At 32.8% G+C, this 21424-nt stretch overlaps 1 protein-coding gene across 1 annotated transcript; it reads right to left on the bottom strand.

Annotated features, from left to right (window-relative positions):
• Window positions 1–9171: 9171 nt before the first annotated feature.
• Window positions 9172–9582, bottom strand: LOC118644925 (histone H2B-like). Its single transcript, XM_036284833.1, has one exon. It carries the CDS (start codon window positions 9558–9560, stop codon window positions 9189–9191), a length of 372 nt encoding a protein of 123 aa, XP_036140726.1. The 5' UTR covers window positions 9561–9582; the 3' UTR covers window positions 9172–9188.
• Window positions 9583–21424: the final 11842 nt, after the last annotated feature.

The raw sequence follows: 21424 nt of genomic DNA on the forward strand, positions 1-21424 counted from the left end.
ATCAACAGGATTTAGAGAATAATCGTGCTAAAAAGCGATGTCAATATGAACGGGATTTAGAAAATAATCGCGCTAAACAGGTACAACGATACAAACGAGACTTACAAAATAATCGCGCTAAAAAAATAGAACGTTATAAAAGAGATTTAGAAAATAATCGTATTAAAAAACGATGTCACTACAAAAAGACTTTAGAAAAACAACGTGTACAAAAACAGATACGTTATTTCATCAATTCTGAGCGTGAACAAGAAAGACAAAAAGAATTATCTTCTGATCGTAAGTGGCTTTACAATAAACGATATTATCAGAAAAGAAAATCTGAGTCCATATTTGCAGAGAAAAATTACAATATTGCCAAAAATGTTAATAAAAAGTATTCAAAATTTTGATCAACAAATTTTATAAAAATTCGCGGTTCTTTTGACATATTAGTTAAAAATATTTTACATGTACAAAAAATTACAGATTGTAGTAAAGATTATATTGAAGAACGACTAAAAGCAGAACAAATTGTACGCTGGTGTTTCATTATTAGAAACAATTATATTCGTAATATATATAAAACGTTAAGTCTGCTTAAAAATAAATCGGAAACATGTTTAACTGTTGCTGCAGAATATTCTACAGTTGATGATAAATTAAGTGCGTTATGTGGTATATCTAGACATACAGCTTCGTCCGAGAATTATTTCACGGATTCCATGTATCATAATATTACTTCATCCGAAATCAATATAAGTGAACCTTTAATATTAAATACAAGAGGACAAATTGTTAATGCATTACCTTTAATAGAAGCACGAGCAAAAAAATCGTGGTCGTGCAATATTTTATGTAAAATTAAGAATCCGTTTCTAATTGATAGATATCAAAAATTCTTACAAGCTATAAATAAATGTACTTTGAAAAACGTACCGGAATTAATGCAAAAAATTTATGAATGCACTGTGACAATTTTTGATAAGAAATTAGGTAATGCTAAGAAGGGCCATGCACATAGTTGTTATATTGATTTAAATCTTTGTAAAGCTATGTCTATTCCAATGCAATTATTATCACCTCATTTCCCAAAAGTAAGAAATATTAGACGTTTGCTGTATCAACTTTACAGCTTTTATAAAAAAATATTAGAGCTGGATGAAGCGTTAACTTCTGGTGAGGTTGATAAATTAAAACAAATTATAACTTCAGTACAAGAGAAAGCAGATATGTACAAGCATCAGCAATTTGATACAATTTTGAGTGATGATGATATTATTTCTAAATATCATAATGCGTTTATAGCTTTGAAAAAACGTTCATTGGACACACCGCGGTATATTTGTGTGTCATGTGAGAGACTTTGTTATAAAAAAAATGTTTCTAAAATTAGTAAACTTCAGACATGTAGAAAAAATCCAATTTGGAAAGATTTAATGGCATACGTAGAGCAACAAAATATTAATCCGCAATATATATGTCATTATTGTGATAAAAAATTTCGTAGCGGTTTGTTGCCTGCTTATTGCATTTTGAATAATCTCTTTGCTAATGATGTACCGGAAGTAATATCGTCTCTTAATCAATTTGAGAAAATGCTTATACAGAGAGCTAAAGCTTTTCAAACTGTAGTTAAAATGGGAACAGTTTTTAATAAAAAAATTCCTGAGAGACAAAAAATACAGAAAGTTAAAGGTACAACTTTTCATTTACCACTTCCCTTACAGGAGACTTTTAATAAATTATGTTCTAAAACTGATCCAATAAATTTAAATCATGAACTATGTATTTTGGTAAGAAATATTCCAACCAAATCAAAAATTATCTGGGAAGATTTAGTAGATCTTAAAAAAATTTATGAAGCTTTAAAATGGTTAAGAATTAATAATTTCTTATATTCTGGTATTGTATTGCCCAATACTCACAATAAATTAAATTTGGGAAATCTTAATAATGCAGAATTTTATATTCAAGAAACAAAAAATGATACAGAAGTTTTATTTAATGAAGAATGTAAACCGTTAAATAATTCAGATTTACAAATGCAAGAGATAACAGATCACATGGAAGTTACATTGCATCAGCGTGAGGCTATGTTAACTCAAAAAGATGAAAGTGATAGTTACTACGAGCAATATACTATATATCCATTGTATGAAAAAAAAGAAAATAAAACTGCGACTGCCTTGTATCAAATGTTAAAAATTCAAGATTCATCTTTGGATAATCGCGAAAAGAATTTGGATTTGATGTGTTTTCCAGATTTATATCCATTCGGTTCGAATGGACAATGTGATGAAAAAAGACCGGTCAAACTTCAAGAGCATGAATTTATTAAATGTCGTTTAACGTCTAGGCATCCACGATTTAGATTAAATCAACAATATTTATTCTATTTGTTAAATAAAGCGAATATTCGTCAGTTAAGTCGTGGAATTTATCATAAAATGAATATAACTGATCCACGAAGTCGTTACACGGCTGCAGAATACTTAGATGCTATGTCTAAAGATGCGTTGGAATCCAATTTAAATACTATATTTTCTTCACTTCGAAATACTGAGCAATATTGGCGTCAACCAAGAAATGATTTAGATTGTATGACCCGACATTATGGACCTGCAACATGGTTTATAACGTTAAGTCCTAGTGAATGGTTATGGGACGATTTAGGTGATTATATTCGTGAAGTTAATGGATGGCAAAACTCTTCGTTGAGTACCAGTGAACTTGTTGCTAAAGATCCTGTATCAACGTCGAGATTTCTTGATAATAAATTTCGAGCAATGATAGATTTTATTTGTTCCAAAGATTGTCCAATTGGTGAAGTAACACACTATTTTTGGCGACGAGAATATCAAGGTAGAGGTATAACATTTTCACTTGTTAGTTTGGATTAAAGATGCACCGATTTTCGGTGAATCCTCTATAGAAGAAGTTTCTAAATTTATTTTAAAATACATAACCTGCAAAAAGCCAGATAAAAATATTTCGCCATTATTGTACAGACGTGTTACTACGCATCAACGACATAAACATAATGATTATTGTCTTCGTAATAAAAAAGTAGGACGTAAAGTTATTCGTTGTTGTCGTTTTGGATTTCCTCGTCCCGTTACTGAAACACTGCGTATGAGAGATGTAGCAACTTCGATAGCAGGCAGAAAACAATTAAAACATCAAAGCAGATTGTATGATCTTCCTCGAACGGCTGATGAAGTTGATATTAATGATTACAATTCTGCTCTTCTTACTGCATGGGAAGGAAATATGGATATACAATATATTGGTGAAAAGTCGACACTGCTTACATGGTATGTTACTAAATATGTGAATAAACCAGGGAAAAGTGAGTTATCGGACTTTGATCTTGAAAGTTTTAAGAATAATAAAAGCAAATCATTGGCAAGTGTTCTTTGGAATTATGGTTTACGATCTCTAACTAATAGAGAATGTGGAGCTCTTGAAGCTGCTGATACATTGTTAAGTATTCCTTTATATGGGACTGATCGCAATACAACTATTAAATGGTTAAATGTTAATCGCATACGACAGAGGAAATTAAAAAGTCGTAAAGAAATTGAAACTCTTGATGGTGAATCTACAGATATATTTTGTCCATCTGTAATAGATGATTATTATCCAAATAGATCGCAAGAATTGGAGTCTGTATCTCTTTATGAATTCGTACAATGGTATGATATTACGACGATCGAACCGCGAAGTAACAATATTGAATATTATAAAATAAATAATAGTCATTATCTTAAACGGCGACAACGCGCATGTCTTATTAATCACTATAAATACAATGTTGAAACACGACCAGAAGATTATTTCTTTTCTTTATTACTTATGTTTAAACCATGGCGAAATTTAGAGGATCTTAGAGATGATTGTGATACTTATGCGCAAGCATTTGAAAAAGAAAAATTACATCTTACGGAGGCATTGCAATACCACGAAAAGATACAAGAGTTGCAAAAAGCATTTGAAAATGCAAAAGAGTTAGTTCGACAAGAAGATGAAAAATTACAAAAAAATGTGTCTCAGGATGACCCTGATAATCCGATAGGTGTCAAAATATAGAAGCTGGTGAAGCGATGCAAGATTTTAGAGATCTTGGTGATAAAATAGATGAGAAAATCGATGTTTCTGAAATGATAACAAAATTAAATTTGGATCAAAAAAGAGTATTCGATAGAGTTATTGATACTGTAAGATTGGGGAATTCAATATTACGATTATATGTTAGTGGAGAAGGTGGAACTGGAAAAAGTTTCTTAATTAAAACAATTAAATGCTGGATAAAACAAAATCTTAACAAAGATACTGCTCTAGCGGCACCTACTGGTATAGCAGCATTTAATATTGATGGTTTGACAGTTCACAGATTGCTCCAATTACCCGTTGAACACGGTCAGACTTCAAAGTATAAACCATTGTCTAATCATGTTTTAAAAGTTTTACGTGCAGAGCTCAAAGATGTTGTTCTTTTTGTGATTGATGAAGTGTCAATGATATCGAATTTGACTTTAATGTATATACATCTTCGATTGAGTGAAATATTTGATACTAATGATGTCGAAGAGGGTTGGTTCGGTCGAAAACACATTCTTTTATTTGGCGATTTGCTTCAATTACCTCCCGTACGTGAGGATCCTGTTTTTGTGCAATGATCTAATGACAAAATTAAGACATGTGTTGGTTCTTTAATTACCGTTAATTTGTGGACTACATTATTTCATTATGATGAATTGACGATTAATATGCGTCAGCAAGAGGATAATACTTATCGACAATTGTTGTCGAGAATTCGTATTGGTTCATTGACAAGATCTGATTGTGCCAATCTTGAAAGTAGAAAAATATCTTTTAAAGGTAATTCTGTGGAATCTAGATTAAAGGAAATATGTGATTTTATGGACAATTTGCCATCGGACACTGTTTGTTTATTGCCTACTCGTGATATGTGTGAAGTTCTTAATGCAGCTATGTTAAATCGTATTGTTTCGAAAGAGATATTATTAATTGCCGAAGATACAATTAACTGTACTTCATATGTAAAAAAAAAAGTATTAAAAGTATTGTCGAATAATGATGATGATAATTCTAAAACTGCTGGACTTTCAAAAGAAATTGTAATTAAGATTGGAGCAAAAGTTATGATAAGACGTAATATTGATGCTACTTTGGGTCTTGTGAATGGTACAATAGCTAAAGTAGTTTCGGTGGTACAAGATACGTCTACTGGTTATGTAGAAAAAATTAAACTTCTTTTGCCATCAGGGTTAGAATATTTAATTGAAAGAGTGAGCGTCAAATTTGAAGTGGTTGATAATGCATTTGTTATCAGAAAACAATTTCCATTGTGTGTGAGTTATGGAATAACCATTCATAAATGTCAAGGATTGAGCTTACAAAGTGCCGTTATGGATGTAGGCAACTCTATATTTAATTGTGGTCAAGTTTACGTTGCATTGTCACGAGTAACGTCTCTAAAAGGGTTGCATCTTATTAACTTTGATCCTTCTTCAGTGACAGCTGATAGAAAAGCTATTGACGAATATAATCGGCTAAGATATAAGTACAAACCAGAAGCAGAAACAATTTCTGTTCCAAAAGAACGTCACTGCAAAGTAAAAGATATTCCATGGACATTGTCGAAAGTAATCGCTTGTGTTCAGGAAAATGGTCAAAATCAAACATTACAAATAAATACTACTTGGATTTTACGTGGTTTTCAAAATACAGACAATGTATCATGTTACGCTAATGCAGTTATACAATGTCTATTGCATTTATGTGCTATTAGAAAGCAATTGTCTAATTGTGACAAATCAAATGTTTTACGTATGTTAATACATCGATATGAAATGCGAATATGGAATGCGTAATTTGAATACACATGATATTCGACAATATTTAGGAGAATTATTTTCAATGAACGTAAAACGAGATGCACTCGAGTTTTTTACAGTTTTGTGTACAAATTATGACGGTATAAAGCAATCAGTAGAACATCAAATAACTTCTACTACTCGATGTAATTCTTGTAATATTACTAAAACAATTAGTTATAATAATTTAGTTATTTCAATATCTATTAACAATTTGAAAAAAAAGAGCTATAATCTTAACGATTTATTACATGTTACATTTTCACATTGGTGTCGATCAGATAACGGGTCATGTGAACATTGTTCAGGAAATGATATATTGTTTAAAAATGAACTTACATTGACGAATGATATAATTATTATTCATTTAGCATTATTTTCATTACAAGAAGGTAAAGTAGTGAAAGCAATACGTAATTTTAATATATCTTCCATTCCTACGACTAAAGTATTAATAGCTGGACAATCGTATAAAGTTATGAATGCTATATTTCATAGTGGTTTATGTATTGAGGAAGGACATTATACAAATATATGTAGAGAAGGATCATCTAATATTTGGATTGAAATTGATGATGCGCGAATTAAAAAAAGCCGCTGGCCCAGAGGTGCTAAAGATCTTTATGTACTTTTCTTACAAAAAGTTGATAAAAATAATCATATTGAAAAATTACATAAACCCTAATTGATCTGGTTATAACATTTATATTTATTAAGCAAAATAAGAGAAGGCAAAGATGAGGGCGTTTTCTCATTAATATATGTGCACAAAAATAAATTCTTGTATAAAATAATAATTAATTTAACATTATAATATGTTGTCATAACAAAATTATTTTAAAATCTTTATAAAAAACAAAAAAATTATCTTTTTTACAAAAGTAATAATACAAAAAAATGCGCTAAAATTTTTATATGAATTAGATCACCTACATTATTATCATAAAATAATGGCTGACATTCATAATTTAAGCTTCCATTAAACCCATATCAGATTGAAGATTAAAATTAAAATTGAATTGAAATGTAAGCAGAAAAAACAAAATCAATATATCTTTGTTTTGATTTGTCAAACTTCAATTCAATTTCAATCTCCATCTTTAATTTGATACGGACTTTCAAATTGTTTTAAGAATCTCCATATATATTATAATAAAAAGAAATGAGATAGCTGACACTACAAAATGAGTGAAATCCCACCAAAATTACCTTTTTAAAAAAAGGTACAAAAAGCGCCAAGTATACGCGCGCGAGGAACGTCCTCAAAAATGTATTTTTGTACAAAACAACTTAGGTTTGACATTACAAAATGTCTGCACAAATTATAACAAAATAACCTTTTTTAAAAAAATTTGTTTTTTACAAATACAAAATAACTAATTTGGCATTATAAATGTGTGAAATTTTAACAAAATTATCTTTTTTAAAAAAAGATATTTTCCCTACAAAAGAAATGATATGAAGAAAATGCGCCAACTAAAAAAAAGGATGTTTATACGAACTAAAACATCTACTTTTTTATTATTATTTTTTGACTGGCATTCATAGTTTGGTTTTTTATTAAGCTCATATGAGACTAGAGATTGATATTGGGATTGAATTGAATAAAATGTAACCAATCACAGGTACAAATATTCTTTAACTTTGCTTTGGTTGGTCTAATTTCAATTTAATTTCATTCTTAATCTGTAGTCTGATATGGCTTAAAATTATCTTAAGTTTGTCTTTAGATACAATTTCGTTGAAAACGAAGTATTTAACAATAAACTTAAGATTTTAAATATAAGATCAAACTATAAATATCAGTCTTTTATATTAAATTATTGGCTGTTGTGCGCCGATACAAGGCTGTTGCGCGTTTTTTAAAACAAAAAAATTATTTTCTCTACAAAAAAAAATGATATGAAGAAAATGCGCCAACTATAAAAATGGATGTTTATACGAATTCTTTGGCTGGCATTTATAGTTTGATTTTTTATTAAGCCCGTATCAGATTAGAGATTGATATTGGGATTGAATCGAATGAAATATAACCAATCAGGAACAAAACAAATATTCTTTAACTTTGCTTTGATTGGTTAAATTCCAATTCAATCTCAATTTCAATTTCTAGTTTGATATTTGGCTTAAGATTGTTTTAAGTTTTCTTTAAATACAATTTTATTAAGAATGAAGTATTTAACGATAAACTTAAGATCTTAAATATAATATCAAACTATAAATATCAGCCTTTTATATTAAATTATTGGCTGCTGTGCGCCAATACGAGACTGCTGCGCGCCTGTAAAAAACAATTGTCAGGAAGCATATCAGCAAGAAATAAAGGAGATAATATTGAGCTGGCAAATAAGTATTTTAATATAATAATATATAAACGCGACCACGCCGTGACCGAGCGGAGAGTATCATAACAACGACCGAGCATCGTCGCATACCGTAAACCTTATCGCGAGTGTTACGTGACATCAACACAGCTGATTGTAAGCGCAAGAGAAGGAAATAAAAGACAACGAACAAGCAAGCAAGAAGCGTCTTCTTTTCTCTCATACACCGAGCCGAACCTTCACCCTTTGGGTCCTAACCCTTCAGGCAGGACGAATCCCAACTACCGACGGGAAAAAATTCCCAAAACGAGCAAACGCTCACAACAGGTCTTATATTTAAGATCATCTTTAAGTACTGTCTTAAGGGGATACTAAACTGCTCTGTTTTATCACTAATTTTTTGGACACCGAAATCTTTTTATTGATTGCATGGAATTGAAAATTTTTCTCCAAAATTAAAGTACAGATAGTAACGCGGTGCGCTGCAATCAATTTCATATGAAAAACGAAAAAAAGTTAGAAAATTATAGTTTTGTTATCGACTTCTGTAGTTGACTTGTGAAAACATTTCCTGCGTATAAAAGTTTTAGACTTTGTACGTATAAAATAAGCATGAGGCGCACTTGGCATTTCAGCAAAGAACAATACTGTGCTTTTAGAATGAGCCTAGGAACTTTAGAAAAAAAGTTTTCCGTGTTTAAAGAAATCCTATCTGTTTTATTGACAGAATTGTACAATTTGTTCCAAAATCCTTCTTTACAATTAAAGTATAGACGATAACAGTGTGCGGAATACATAAACTTTAATTTTGGAGGATTTCTAAATCTATAAAAGAAATACATACAAAATTTTGTTAATGACGTGCCTAAATGACTACATTATTGACCTCGATCAAGTTTGACGAGCAGTTTAGCATCCCCTTAAGATGCCATCAGCCAATCACAAAGCCATATTAGCATCTGGTCTTCAGAGGAAGAGAAATTCACTTGGAGCTGGTGTACTTGGTGACAGCCTTGGTGCCTTCACTCACGGCGTGCTTCGCAAGTTCTCCAGGTAGCAAAAGTCTGACGGCAGTCTGGATCTCCCGAGAGGTGATCGTTGAGCGTTTGTTGTAGTGAGCCAAACGCGACGCCTCGGCGGCGATGCGCTCGAAGACATCGTTCACGAAGCTATTCATAATGCTCATAGCCTTGCTGAAGATACCGGTGTCCGGGTGAACTTGCTTCAATACTTTGTAGATGTAGATAGCATAGCTCTCCTTCCTCTTCCTCTTCTTCTTCTTGTCGGTCTTGCTGATATTCTTCTGGGCCTTACCGGCCTTTTTCACAGCTTTGCCACTCGCTTTTGGGGGCATGATGATGCTTCAGATTTTCGTAGAACGCCGTGTAGCAACTGCTAAGACGGAACTTCAAAAAGATATTGCTTGAGACGATCTTGAAATAAAATTCAACTATGAATACCAGCCATAGAGTTCTGTTCTTATTTTCAATAATTATATAATTCCTTATAAATTGCATAAATAGTTTTGTTCAAGCAAAAAGTGTCCTAGTATAAAGTGAAACACAAGACTAACAAAACGTCTTATGTTCCATGTGACGAAAACTTTTGTCACATGGAAACTATTTATGCAATTTATAAGGAATTATATAATTATTGAAAATAAGAACAGAACTCTGAGTAATGTTTTCACAAAATAATACGCCAGGTTCACACACACATACACATTCAAAGTTGCTAATTACATTTACTATTTTTTTAAAAGTAGCTTTCTCAGTAATCTAAAGATATCTTACTGTTTAGGTCAAAAATATAATAATTATAAAATACCCCAAATAAATTAAAATTAATATATATTATATTTAAAAAATTTTGCAGGCGACGGTTAATAAAGCAGTTGCAAACAATTCTGGAAGATGGTAATAGTATTGAAACAAACAATACTGAAAATCAATCTCTCCATTGTCAGGAGTCAATAAATCGAACTACTCCCGACGTGATAGATTTGGAGAATGCAACTGAAAAAATATCAAACGTAAGTACAATACTAATCAAAGAAAGTAAATACGAAAAAGTCGACAATAGCGAAAATGACGACGTATTTGTTGTTGACAACACAGGTGTTCTGGATAAAGGTGCTATCCAAGAGAACTTACCTGAAGGTCGTCGCATTGTCGATCTACGTTTCGTATTGAAGGAAGTACGCAGGTCCTATGTTGAACATAAACTAGGAATAAATTGCTCGTTTAATGATTGGATACCTGTGAAGTTCCATTACCGTGGGTTATTGACGCAAGTATTTTACAAGTGTAAAATGTGTCATTATGAAACCAGCATTTGGTCAGAACCCACGGAATCTGACAAGCTAGATATTAATACAGCTGCTGTTTCCGCAACGATTACAGCTGGGATTGGTTATTCAACGCTGCAAGAGATGTGTGCAGGCATGAATATTTCTTGCATGTCTGAAGTCACTTATATTAAATATCAAGAAAAAGTTTTCGAAAATTTTCAAGAAACTGCCTTGGAAAATATGAAAAAGGCAGGCGAGATTGAAAAACAACTAGCAATAGAGAATAATGAAATAATAGATGGAAAGGGACTCATAGCTGTTGTTGCGGATAGCAGTTGGAATAAGAGATCGTACGGTAAAGGTTACGATTCCCTTTTCGGTGTGGGTATAATACTTGGCTACCGAACACGAAAAGTTCTCTACATGAGCGTTTTCAATAAATATTGCTCGCAATGTGACTATAACGAGCGAAATGGTTGTGAACCAAAAATTCATAAGTGCTTTAAAAATTTTGATCGCAATATAAGTTCCACACGTGGAAAGCGATGCTATTGCACAAGGTTTAAACTGTAGTATTGAAATGCATGGATTAGTTTACAAAACACTTATCGCCGATGGCGACCAGTAGTGTATATAAAAGCATAAGAGACAACCCAGTGAACACAGTAATATAGCAGCAGTGTAACAGCAATGTAACCGAATATAACAGGTTACGTTACTCTGAAATTACACGTAACTTACATGTAAGTTACAATTTCCGACTCAGCAATATAACATGTTATAATTACATGTTATCTAACCGTTACACAACAGTTACAGTAAAGAAAAATAAAATAAAATAAAAATTTCCTTTTTTTGAAATTATTTTTATCAACAGCACATACTACATTTAGAATAAATTTTTATTAATTAATTAAATTTAAATTATGTTATTTTTTATTTTATTCTTACTTGCCGCTGCTAGGTTTGAACCCGGGACCTTAGGATTACGACCTTGTATTCTACCTGCTACGCCAATTTGACTCATCGATATGGGTACTTGTTATTGTCTACATATACCTATATGTAAACTGACGCAACTATATTATTTTTTATAAAAGCAATTAAATTTTGCAAAACATATTAAAAATAAATAGCATTAATTTATATACTTATTAATTTCATTGTTAAATTTATCTTTTTCCATAACCTTAATAATTTGATGGAAATTGCGATCTATTTAGCATTAATCTTTGAAGCGTTCAAATGATTAATTAGATGGTTAACTATATAGATCATAATTCTAAGAAAAATTGAATAGTATACATTTATTATTCTGTTTTTGTTCAGCACATGATGAATTTAGATTTTGTGCATTTTTTGTGCGCAGTAATTGTAGACAAACCGTTATTTTAAAAAACATTATCTTTATAATAATTTTTTTTATTATTAAATAGATCTGTCATTCAGGATGTTGTAATGTCTGATTTCTGAGTCAACTACGACGCATCGTTCCGTAATAACATTGATACGAACGTGTTATGTTACGATTATACAATTTTTGTTGAATAACTGTAACGCCAAAACGATGTATAACAGCAAGATCACTTGCGTATAACAAATATTACGTAACAGGTTATTTCCATGTCATATAGCACTTACATATCACAAGAATAACAATGTTAAATTACATGTAACTTCCATGTTATATTGCCGCTATAAAATGTGTTCACTGGGAAGTTACAATTTCCGACTTAGCAATATAACATGTTATAATTACATGTTATCTAACCGTTACACAGCAGTTACAAAAAAAAATAAAATAAAATACAAATTTCATTTTTAAAAAATTATTTTTATTAATAGCACATACTACATTTAGAATAAATTTTTATTAATTAATTAAATTTAAATTATGTTATTTTTTATTTTATTCTTACTTACCGCTGCTAGGTTTGAACCCGGGACCTCAGGATGACGAACCTTGTACTCTACCTGCTACGCCAATTTGACTCATCGATATGGGTACTTGTTATTGTCTACATATACCTATATGTTATAAACTGACGCAACTATATTATTTTTTATAAAAGCAATTAAATTTTGCAAAACATATTAAAAATAAATAGCATTAATTTATATACTTATTAATTTCATTGTTAAATTTATCTTTTTCCATAACCTTAATAATTTGATGGAAGTTACGATCTATTTAGCACTAATCTTTGAAGCGTTCAAATGATTAATTAGATGGTTAACTATATAGATCGTAATTCTAAGAAAAATTGAATAGTATACATTTATTATTTTGTTTTTGTTCAGCACATGATGAATTTAGATTTTGTGCATTTTTTGTGCGCAGTAATTGTAGACAAACCGTTATTTTAAAAAACATTATCTTTATAATAATTTTTTTTATTATCAAATAGATCTGTCATTTAGGATGTTATAAAATGTTGTCTGATTTCTGAGTCAACTACGACGCATCGTTCCGTAATAACATTGATACGAACGTGTTATGTTACGATTATACAATTTTTGTTGAATAACTGTAACGCCAAAACGATGTATAACAGCTATATCACTTGCGTATAACAAATATTACGTAACAGGTTATTTCCATGTTATATAGCACCTACATATCACAAGAATAACAATGTTAAATTACATGTAACTTCCATGTTATATTGCCGCTATAAAATGTGTTCACTGGGAATGATCCATATCGCAAACTGATGAACAGTTGAAAAAGTAGAATGCAATAATTATATGTTTCGCAATTTCGATAAAAAGATGGATATCGTGAGTGCAATGACTCAATCAAAAACGAAAAAAAGATCTGGTTTTATTGAGACAAGAAAAATCGATAAAAAATATAAGCAAAAAATTCGAGAGGAGGTGATACAAGCAGCTTCTTTGCAAAGAGAAAAAGACCGACCTCAGCATGAGAAGGTGAGGGAATTACGATTCGACATATTGAACATTCCCAGCCACGTGTACGGTGAGCATAAACGATGTAAGGAACGTGATCGTGAATGCAAAATTGACCGTGAAACGGAAATAAATTATGTTCCGCATTTGAAATTACACGGTTTCTATCAAAAAATTATGGATGCTATCAAGTATCTAAGTATTAACGCCGATAGCTTGCTATGAAACGTAACTAATAATCCTGCAGAAGCGTATCATTCCAATATCTGCAAAGTACTGGGTAGAAAGCGTATATTTTTTGGCGCACGAGGTTCTTACAACGCCAGAATTGCAGGATCAGTTCTGCAACACAATACACAGCAAGTTCTTACAGAACTGTATCAAGGTATGGATAAAATTGTTCCTGTAATGGTTGAAAAGTTAGAAAAACGACGACAAATAAAAGTTACAAGAATCAGGGAATCTCGAAAAACAGATGGGAGGAAAAGGAAATGGAAACAAGAATCAAAAACAGATTGTCATTATGGCCCCCAATCACAAAAACCAGATCTTCCAGATGACGTTTTTGAACAATTTCGGGAAAAACATATAGAAAAGCTTACCGAAAATGCAAAAAAATGGAAGCAAATCGAACGAGATACGATAGAACAGAGTGAATCCGAAATTTGGTTAGCATTGAGACGTGAAATGTTGACAGCATCCAATTTTGGAATTGTATGCCGTATGAGACCGACAACTTCTTGCGCATTGACAGTCAAGAATATTTTGTACCCTTCCGTAGTTGATACTGCAGGTATGAAGTACCTATGAAGTGGTCGAGAATGCGAAAAAGAAGCCATAAAAGATTTGGTGACAAAATTGAACAAAGACATACAACCTTGCGGATTATTCATTGATTACGAAAACCCATGCCTTGGTGCTTCTCCTGATGGTCTCATAGAAGAAAATGGTCTAATAGAAATTAAATGCCCTTTGTCTGCAGAAGAATTGACAGCGGAAGAAGCCATAAAGACATTACCCGCTCTAAAAGGCATATTTGATAAAAAAAATCAGAAAGAAATTAATCGGAATCATCGATTTTATTATTAAATTCAGGGTCAATTAAACATTACGCGGAGAGAATATTGCATTTTTGCGATATGGACACCAAAAAGCATAAAAGTAGTGCATGTTAATAGAGATGCTGCTTTTTGGAGTAATAAAATGTTGCCTGCCTTATTACGCTTCTATTATGAGTGCATGCTTCTAGAAATCTTGGACAGTCGTCATAATAGGCATATGCTTATCAGGAATCCAAGATATATTTTAGAAGCGCAAGCAGAAGCAGCTAAGAAAAAAACAAAAAATATTCCGCAAAATGCAATAGAAAATAAACATATAAAAGAAAAAAGATTAAAATATGATATTTCATTGACAGAGAAATCAAATAATACTGCTGCAGATATAGTAAATATGGAAGATGACGACTGCATGATTGTCAGTTTTACAAAGGAGACGCAAAATAAAAGTGACAAGCAGATGGCAAGTGCGAGAAAATATTTAGATGAAGAAATTCCTCTCATTTCAGATGTGAAAAAAAATGTCTTGCCAGTAAACAGCAAATTAGATGACGAATCCTTAGCACAATTTTTGCTTATTGTAAGAGAAACATCTCATTTTAAAACGCAAAATGTGATATAATAGCTTTTCCTGATATGATTGAAGCTAGTCAAAGCAATAAAAATTTACAAATCATAGGCGGAAATTGTAGCGATCACTGGCGATGTATATTTTTTGATGGTAACAAACTTCATGTGTATGATAGTTTATCATGTAACCCAACTGTACATATGATAGGTTGGTAGCCGAAGAAAAAAATTATATACATCGTCGTTACCCTAAAATAAGTCAAAATGACATTATATATGAAAAAGTTCAAACCCAACCTGATGGCACAAGTTGTAGAATTTATGCAGCAGCTTTTGCCACAACTGTAGCATTAGGAGATAATCCTTGTAATAAAAAATATTCCAAGGATGTAAAATGTATGAGACATTTTATAAAAATTATCGAGAATAATAAACTTATGCCTTTTCCCAGCATATAAAGGTGTGGGCTTGTAAAATTATTAAAACTAGATGCGTCTATTTAGACGGCACAAATAAAATAAAAAAACTAGATGCGTCTGTTTAGATAATATTGATAAAATTAATTATTTTAAAAAATGTACATAAATTAAAATCAGAGAAACGAAAAAAGGAAATGATTGCGTTTCCAAGACTGAGCGATGGAGGGGCTCATTCCATAAATATAAAATTAATAATACCTCATGCGTCTATTTAGATGGTACTGGAAAATTTTATAATACCATATACATCAATTTAGACAGCACTGGTAAAAATAATAATACCTAAAGTGTCTATTTAGATGGTACTGAAAAATTTTATAATAACATATGGCATCTATTTAAACAGCACTTGTACAATTTATAATACCTGAAGTGTCTAATTAGATGGTACTGAAAAAATTATTAAAACCAGATGCATCTGTTTAGACAACACAGGTAAAATTATAAAAACTAGATGCGTTTATTTAGACAATACTAGTAAAATCATCAAAACTAGATGCGTCTATTTAAATAGCGTTAATAAAATTAATTATTAAAAAAAATTGTACATAAAATAAAATCGGAGAAACAAAGAAAGTTAATGGTTGCGTTTCACGGGACTGGGCGATGGAGGGGCCCATTCCATGAATATATAATATCTCATGCGTCTATTGGTACTGGAAAAAATATACCATATGCATCTCTTTAGACGGCACTGATGAAAATAATACCTGAAGCGTCTATTGAAATGGCACTGGAAATACCAGATACATCTATTTAGATTGGCATAGATGCGCGCAATAAACATACACAGAAAAGCATTCAAGCGTGGTCTACAATACATAGAGTAAGCATGGAGTAAAAAGTAAGAGTATAAGAACGTCACTTCCAGCGTAAGAGAGCTGATGTAACAACGTAGGCGAAATTAATTTATTTTATTTTCTATTCTTACTCTAACTCTTCGGCAGACCAGCGCGATTTTTGTTGCGCGCAACGCGCGATGTTCAATGAGCGACCGCCTTTCCGCTCATCTCTATACGCTCATAAGATGTTGCGCGTCGCGAGTGACAGAAATCGCGCTGGTCTGCCGAAGAGTTAGAGTAAGAATAGGAAATAAAATAAATTTATTTCGCCTACGTTATTACGCCTGATCTGCCGGAGCCATTATGTTTAGGGAGAATTCACACCTTGGCAGAAAGGCAGAAAACATAAAAGCAGAAGCCAATCAGAGATCGTGCTGGTAGTAAATAAAGCATTCAGCAAAAACTGTCGACTACCAACGCGAGTTCTGAATGGTTTTCTGCTTTTTGCTTTTCTGCCAAGGTGTGAATTCTCTTTTACGCTGTTACGCTCAGCTAATCAGAGCAGTTTATTTTCTATCCTTGATTTCCAATTGCTAATTGGCCGTATTTCTACGCTTACTTTATCGTTCTAGAAAACTGTTGTAAGCATTTTACGCCAAAGTTGTCACTCCTACACTTACGCCTTATCTTATGCTTACTCCATGTATTGTAAACCACGCTTTACACGCCGCGATCGTCTCGGAGTCACAGCTGCGCCTGTTTGGCTCGGTTCGACCGAATATATCTGAGCGCAGACGAGTGTGCGACGATTCACGAATAGATGGAACGAGATGGATGTGAGAGTGTGAGTGTGCTTGGGCTCTAGCATGGAAATCGCAGCACAGCTGATCACAGCTGATCACAGCTGCATGCCGACCCTGTCAACTTTCACATTATGTGCATTCACACACGTAGATGAGACGCGTCTCTTGTGTGCATGCATTGTTTGGGCGCCAGAATTAGGTTAGTGCTGAACTTTCTCCAAAGCGACAGCGTGTGACAAAACGTTTCGCAACATGTTACATGTCAGATCACACGTTTACTATTATAATATTATAAGTAGTGAAGTGAATACAGACATATATATATATATAGGTGTGTATGTGTAATATCCACATCCAATAGTATTATTATTTTAATATAATTTATATAATTTATTATACCTGATGCATCTATTTAGACGGTACTGGAAAAATTAATAATTCCTGAAGCGTCTATTTAGATGGAACTGGAAAGAAATATTTAAACTAGATGCATCTATTTAAACAGCACTTGTCACATTTAGAATACCTGAAGTGTCAATTTAGATAGTACTGGAAAATTTTATAATAACATATGGCATTTATTTAGACAGCACTTGTACAATTTATAATACCTGAAGTGTCTATTTAGATGGCACTGGTAAAATTGATAATACCTAAAGCATCTATTTATTTAGATGGCACTGGTAAAATGAATAATTTTTGAAGCGTCTATTTAGATGGTACTGAAAATTTTTATAATATTTGATGCATCTATTTAGACAGTACTGGTAAAAATAATACCTAAAGTGTCTATTTAGATTATTTTAGATGGTACTGGAAAATTTTATAATACCAGATGCATCTATTTAGATGGCACTGGTAAAATTTATAATACCTGAAGCATCTATTCATTTAGATGGTACTGGTAAAATGAATAATTTCTGAAGCGTCTATTTAGATGGTACTGAAAATTTTTATAATATTTGATGCATCAATTTAGACAGTACTGGTAAAAATAATACCTGAAGTGTCTATTTAGATTATTTTAGATGGTACTGAAAATTTTATAATACCAGATGCTATTTTGACGGCACTGGTAAAATTTGTAATATTTACCGTCTCTTTTGACGGATTTAGTAAAATCAGTACCACATTGGTATGCATGTGTACATGTATTTCTAATACATGTACATTTTAAGTTGATGATAATACGATACGAAATTAAAAATGTTGATAATTTACCGACGGGATTAATTATCGTCATTTTTAATTTCGTTATGATGGCGCTGGGGTCCGGTCGAAGTTCGCTCTTTACTTTAGCATCCCCTTAAGTATTATTCATAACTTCGTTAACATGCCTGTTATCAGCGAAACAGCGTAAATGCTGTAATATAAGTTTATTTCAAAACAATAAATTTTGTTTCTTCTATGCGACAAAGCGAGACATGGACGCTCGATAAATCAATTTCAAGTTACAAATGCAAGAACTGCAAGAGCAGTTGCAGGAATTTTATTTCTTGTTATTTATCATTATTAATTTTAGATTGAATATTACTTTTCTTATTTCATATGCGTTCTGCATGTATTATATCGAAACATAACCAAAGCTAGATAGTAAGGTAGTTTGTAAGCCGACGGGAGAATCCCTGTAACCAAAAAATATAGACATAAAAGTGCAAGCGGTTAAGTGCCCGAAACGCACTTTTCAGTGCGAATTGACAACAGTTCTGGCAACCAGCGCGGTTGTAGATCGAATGATCTTATTGGTCCATGCGCAAGGAGTGGGGAGCAGCTTTAGCAACGCTACCACAGACACAGGGATTGGTGAGGACCCAAAGGAAGGGATGGAACACCAGCCGAGACGTACCACGACGCGCGATTGGCCGAAATTCCGAAAGGACGACAGACCGAGCGCTGATTGGTCGAGCGACGCTGCGTGAGCCAGGAGGGGCAACGCAGTATAAAACGGGACGCAACGGCGCCCCATTAGCTTGTGATAGTCCAAAAACGCTCGTGGCATGTCCGCGTTTCTGTAACACGCGTTTAGAGAATAACGAAACATAAGTTCCGCGGAAATTCAACCGCAATATCAAAGTGAGAAATTTTGCTGAATGAGAGTAGGCGAGGTTAAGAAACGATGTTTTAACCTTAATCCAAGCGATTACAACGCGCTGTCCGCAAACGAGTGTGAAGAAGCGACGCGTTCGGGAAGGTGTAATATAGCATTATCTAAAAATTGAATCGTATGTGAAGAAGCGACATGTACGGGAGTTGTTAGTAGAATAAGTGTTACATTTTAAATAAACCATTTATTTATTGTTACCTAAAAACATACATTGAGTATTGCATCATACTTACATGCGACGGGGAGCGTCCCGTTTGCCCACGTCAATATTGGCCACGGTCCCAATTGGCCACGTCAATATTGGCCACGCGTGGTATTGCCTACGTCAATAATGGCCACGTCAATATTGGCTACGTTAATATTGGCCACGCGTGATATTGCCCACGCGTGATATTGCCCACGTCAATAATGGCCACGTCAATATTGGCTACGCGTCAATATTGACCACGTCATTATTGCCCACGCGTCATTATTGCCCACGCGTCACTATTGCCCACGTCATTACTGTATATGGGTTTGCAACTTGGACGGGGTGGGTGGGGGGCCGAAGGCCTCCCTTGCATCCCCCGTGTGTGTGTGTGTGTGTGTGTGTGTGTGTGTGTGTGTGTGTGTGTGTGTGTGTGCAAAGCATTTTTTTGCACCACATGAATTTGCAACTTTCCACGTTAAGCAAAAAAATTGATTAATATTGACGTGGGCAATAATGACGCGTGGTCAATAGTGACGTGGGCAATAATGACGCGTGGGCAATAAATGACGTGGCCAATAATGACGCCTACAATAATGACGTGGGCAATAATGACGCGTGGGCAATAATGAGACGTGGGCAATAATGACGCGTGGCCAATATTGACGTAGCCATTATTGACGTGAGCAATATCACGCGTGGCCAATATTGACGTGGTCATGTCACGTCCCGTGTAAATTTTTCAACTTTTATTAATTATTTGCTTCATGAATTTCCTTTATTCGTATATTTATTCATATATTCAATTATACTTTAATCAATATTATATTACTATTCATTTATTACACTTATATTATATTCTTGTCCAGTTCTTTTAAATATTCAGCTAATTTTATATTACATGACTTACTTATTATTCATATTATTATTCACATTATATATTCTTACATTTTATTATTATTCTAATAATCATATACTATCCATATATTACCCAGTTAATACTTATATTATTATATTTTCTAACGTTCATAACTTTTGAACCACCATGTTACTTATATTAATTATTAAGACCATATAAAATGTTATATTCTTTAAGGTTACAATCGTTCGAAATCATAATGATAATAGTTAATCACTAAATTTACATTGAATATCGAATTATTTAATCGAATTAATTATATACCTTATAGTCGACACCTAAATTTAATATTGTAAAGGAATTGCATCAATAATCGTTCATTTTATTATAGAAATTCTTTAAATTAAATTAAAATACTAAAATCTTATAAGTTACCGACCAACGGGATACCTCTACTATTAAAAACTTACCATTAGCTTGTATACTTTGCCAATAGAGGGCCAACTGTCGATAACTTACCTGCACTTACCATCAATTACTATTCCCTAATGTCGTATACCGACAATGGTATACTTATCATTTGTTACAAGCGCCTACCGAATGATAGACCCGTTATACACAGCCATCATGAATTCCTGGAAATGCTGCTGTAATTCCAAGAATTCCCAAAAACTTTTGCTAATATCTCGAGAACCATAAGAGGTAGAGTTGTCAAATTAATTCCAAGAAGCGTCGCAGACTTTGTTTATACTAAAAATCATGTTTCAAAAAATTTGGAAAAAACAATTATTTTTTGGGACAAATTTCACATTTTTTACCAAAAAACCGAAAACTTGCCAAAACGCTCCGTTTTACCTGAATCGACTGTAAATGATGTTCTTTTAAAAAACTTCAATTTTTACCTCCACCCCGATTTTTCGGGAGGACCAAAATTCGGCCAAACATAGTCCTCGAGGTCCTCTACACGATGGTCCAAACCCCATCTCTTAATCTCTTACCGTTCACGAGATATAAATTTTTAAAGTGTCAAGGACGACTGCCAAAAGACCTTTATAAGAACTATAGGCCTTGAAACACAAGTCTCTCACCTTGAGAACCGTCATGGTATATGAGCACCCTTGTGAAGGTGAATGTAAAATCATTGCATCACTATCGTGAAATATTATTAACAGTAGA

The sequence above is a fragment of the Monomorium pharaonis genome, chromosome 3 (genome assembly GCF_013373865.1).
Source record: "Monomorium pharaonis isolate MP-MQ-018 chromosome 3, ASM1337386v2, whole genome shotgun sequence".
NCBI lineage: Eukaryota > Metazoa > Arthropoda > Insecta > Hymenoptera > Formicidae > Monomorium > Monomorium pharaonis.

What these genes read in the sequence shown, in the direction of transcription:
- LOC118644925 (XM_036284833.1), bottom strand. Translation starts at nt 9,560, where the DNA reads ATGCCCCCAAAAGCGAGTGGCAAAGCTGTGAAAAAGGCCGGTAAGGCC.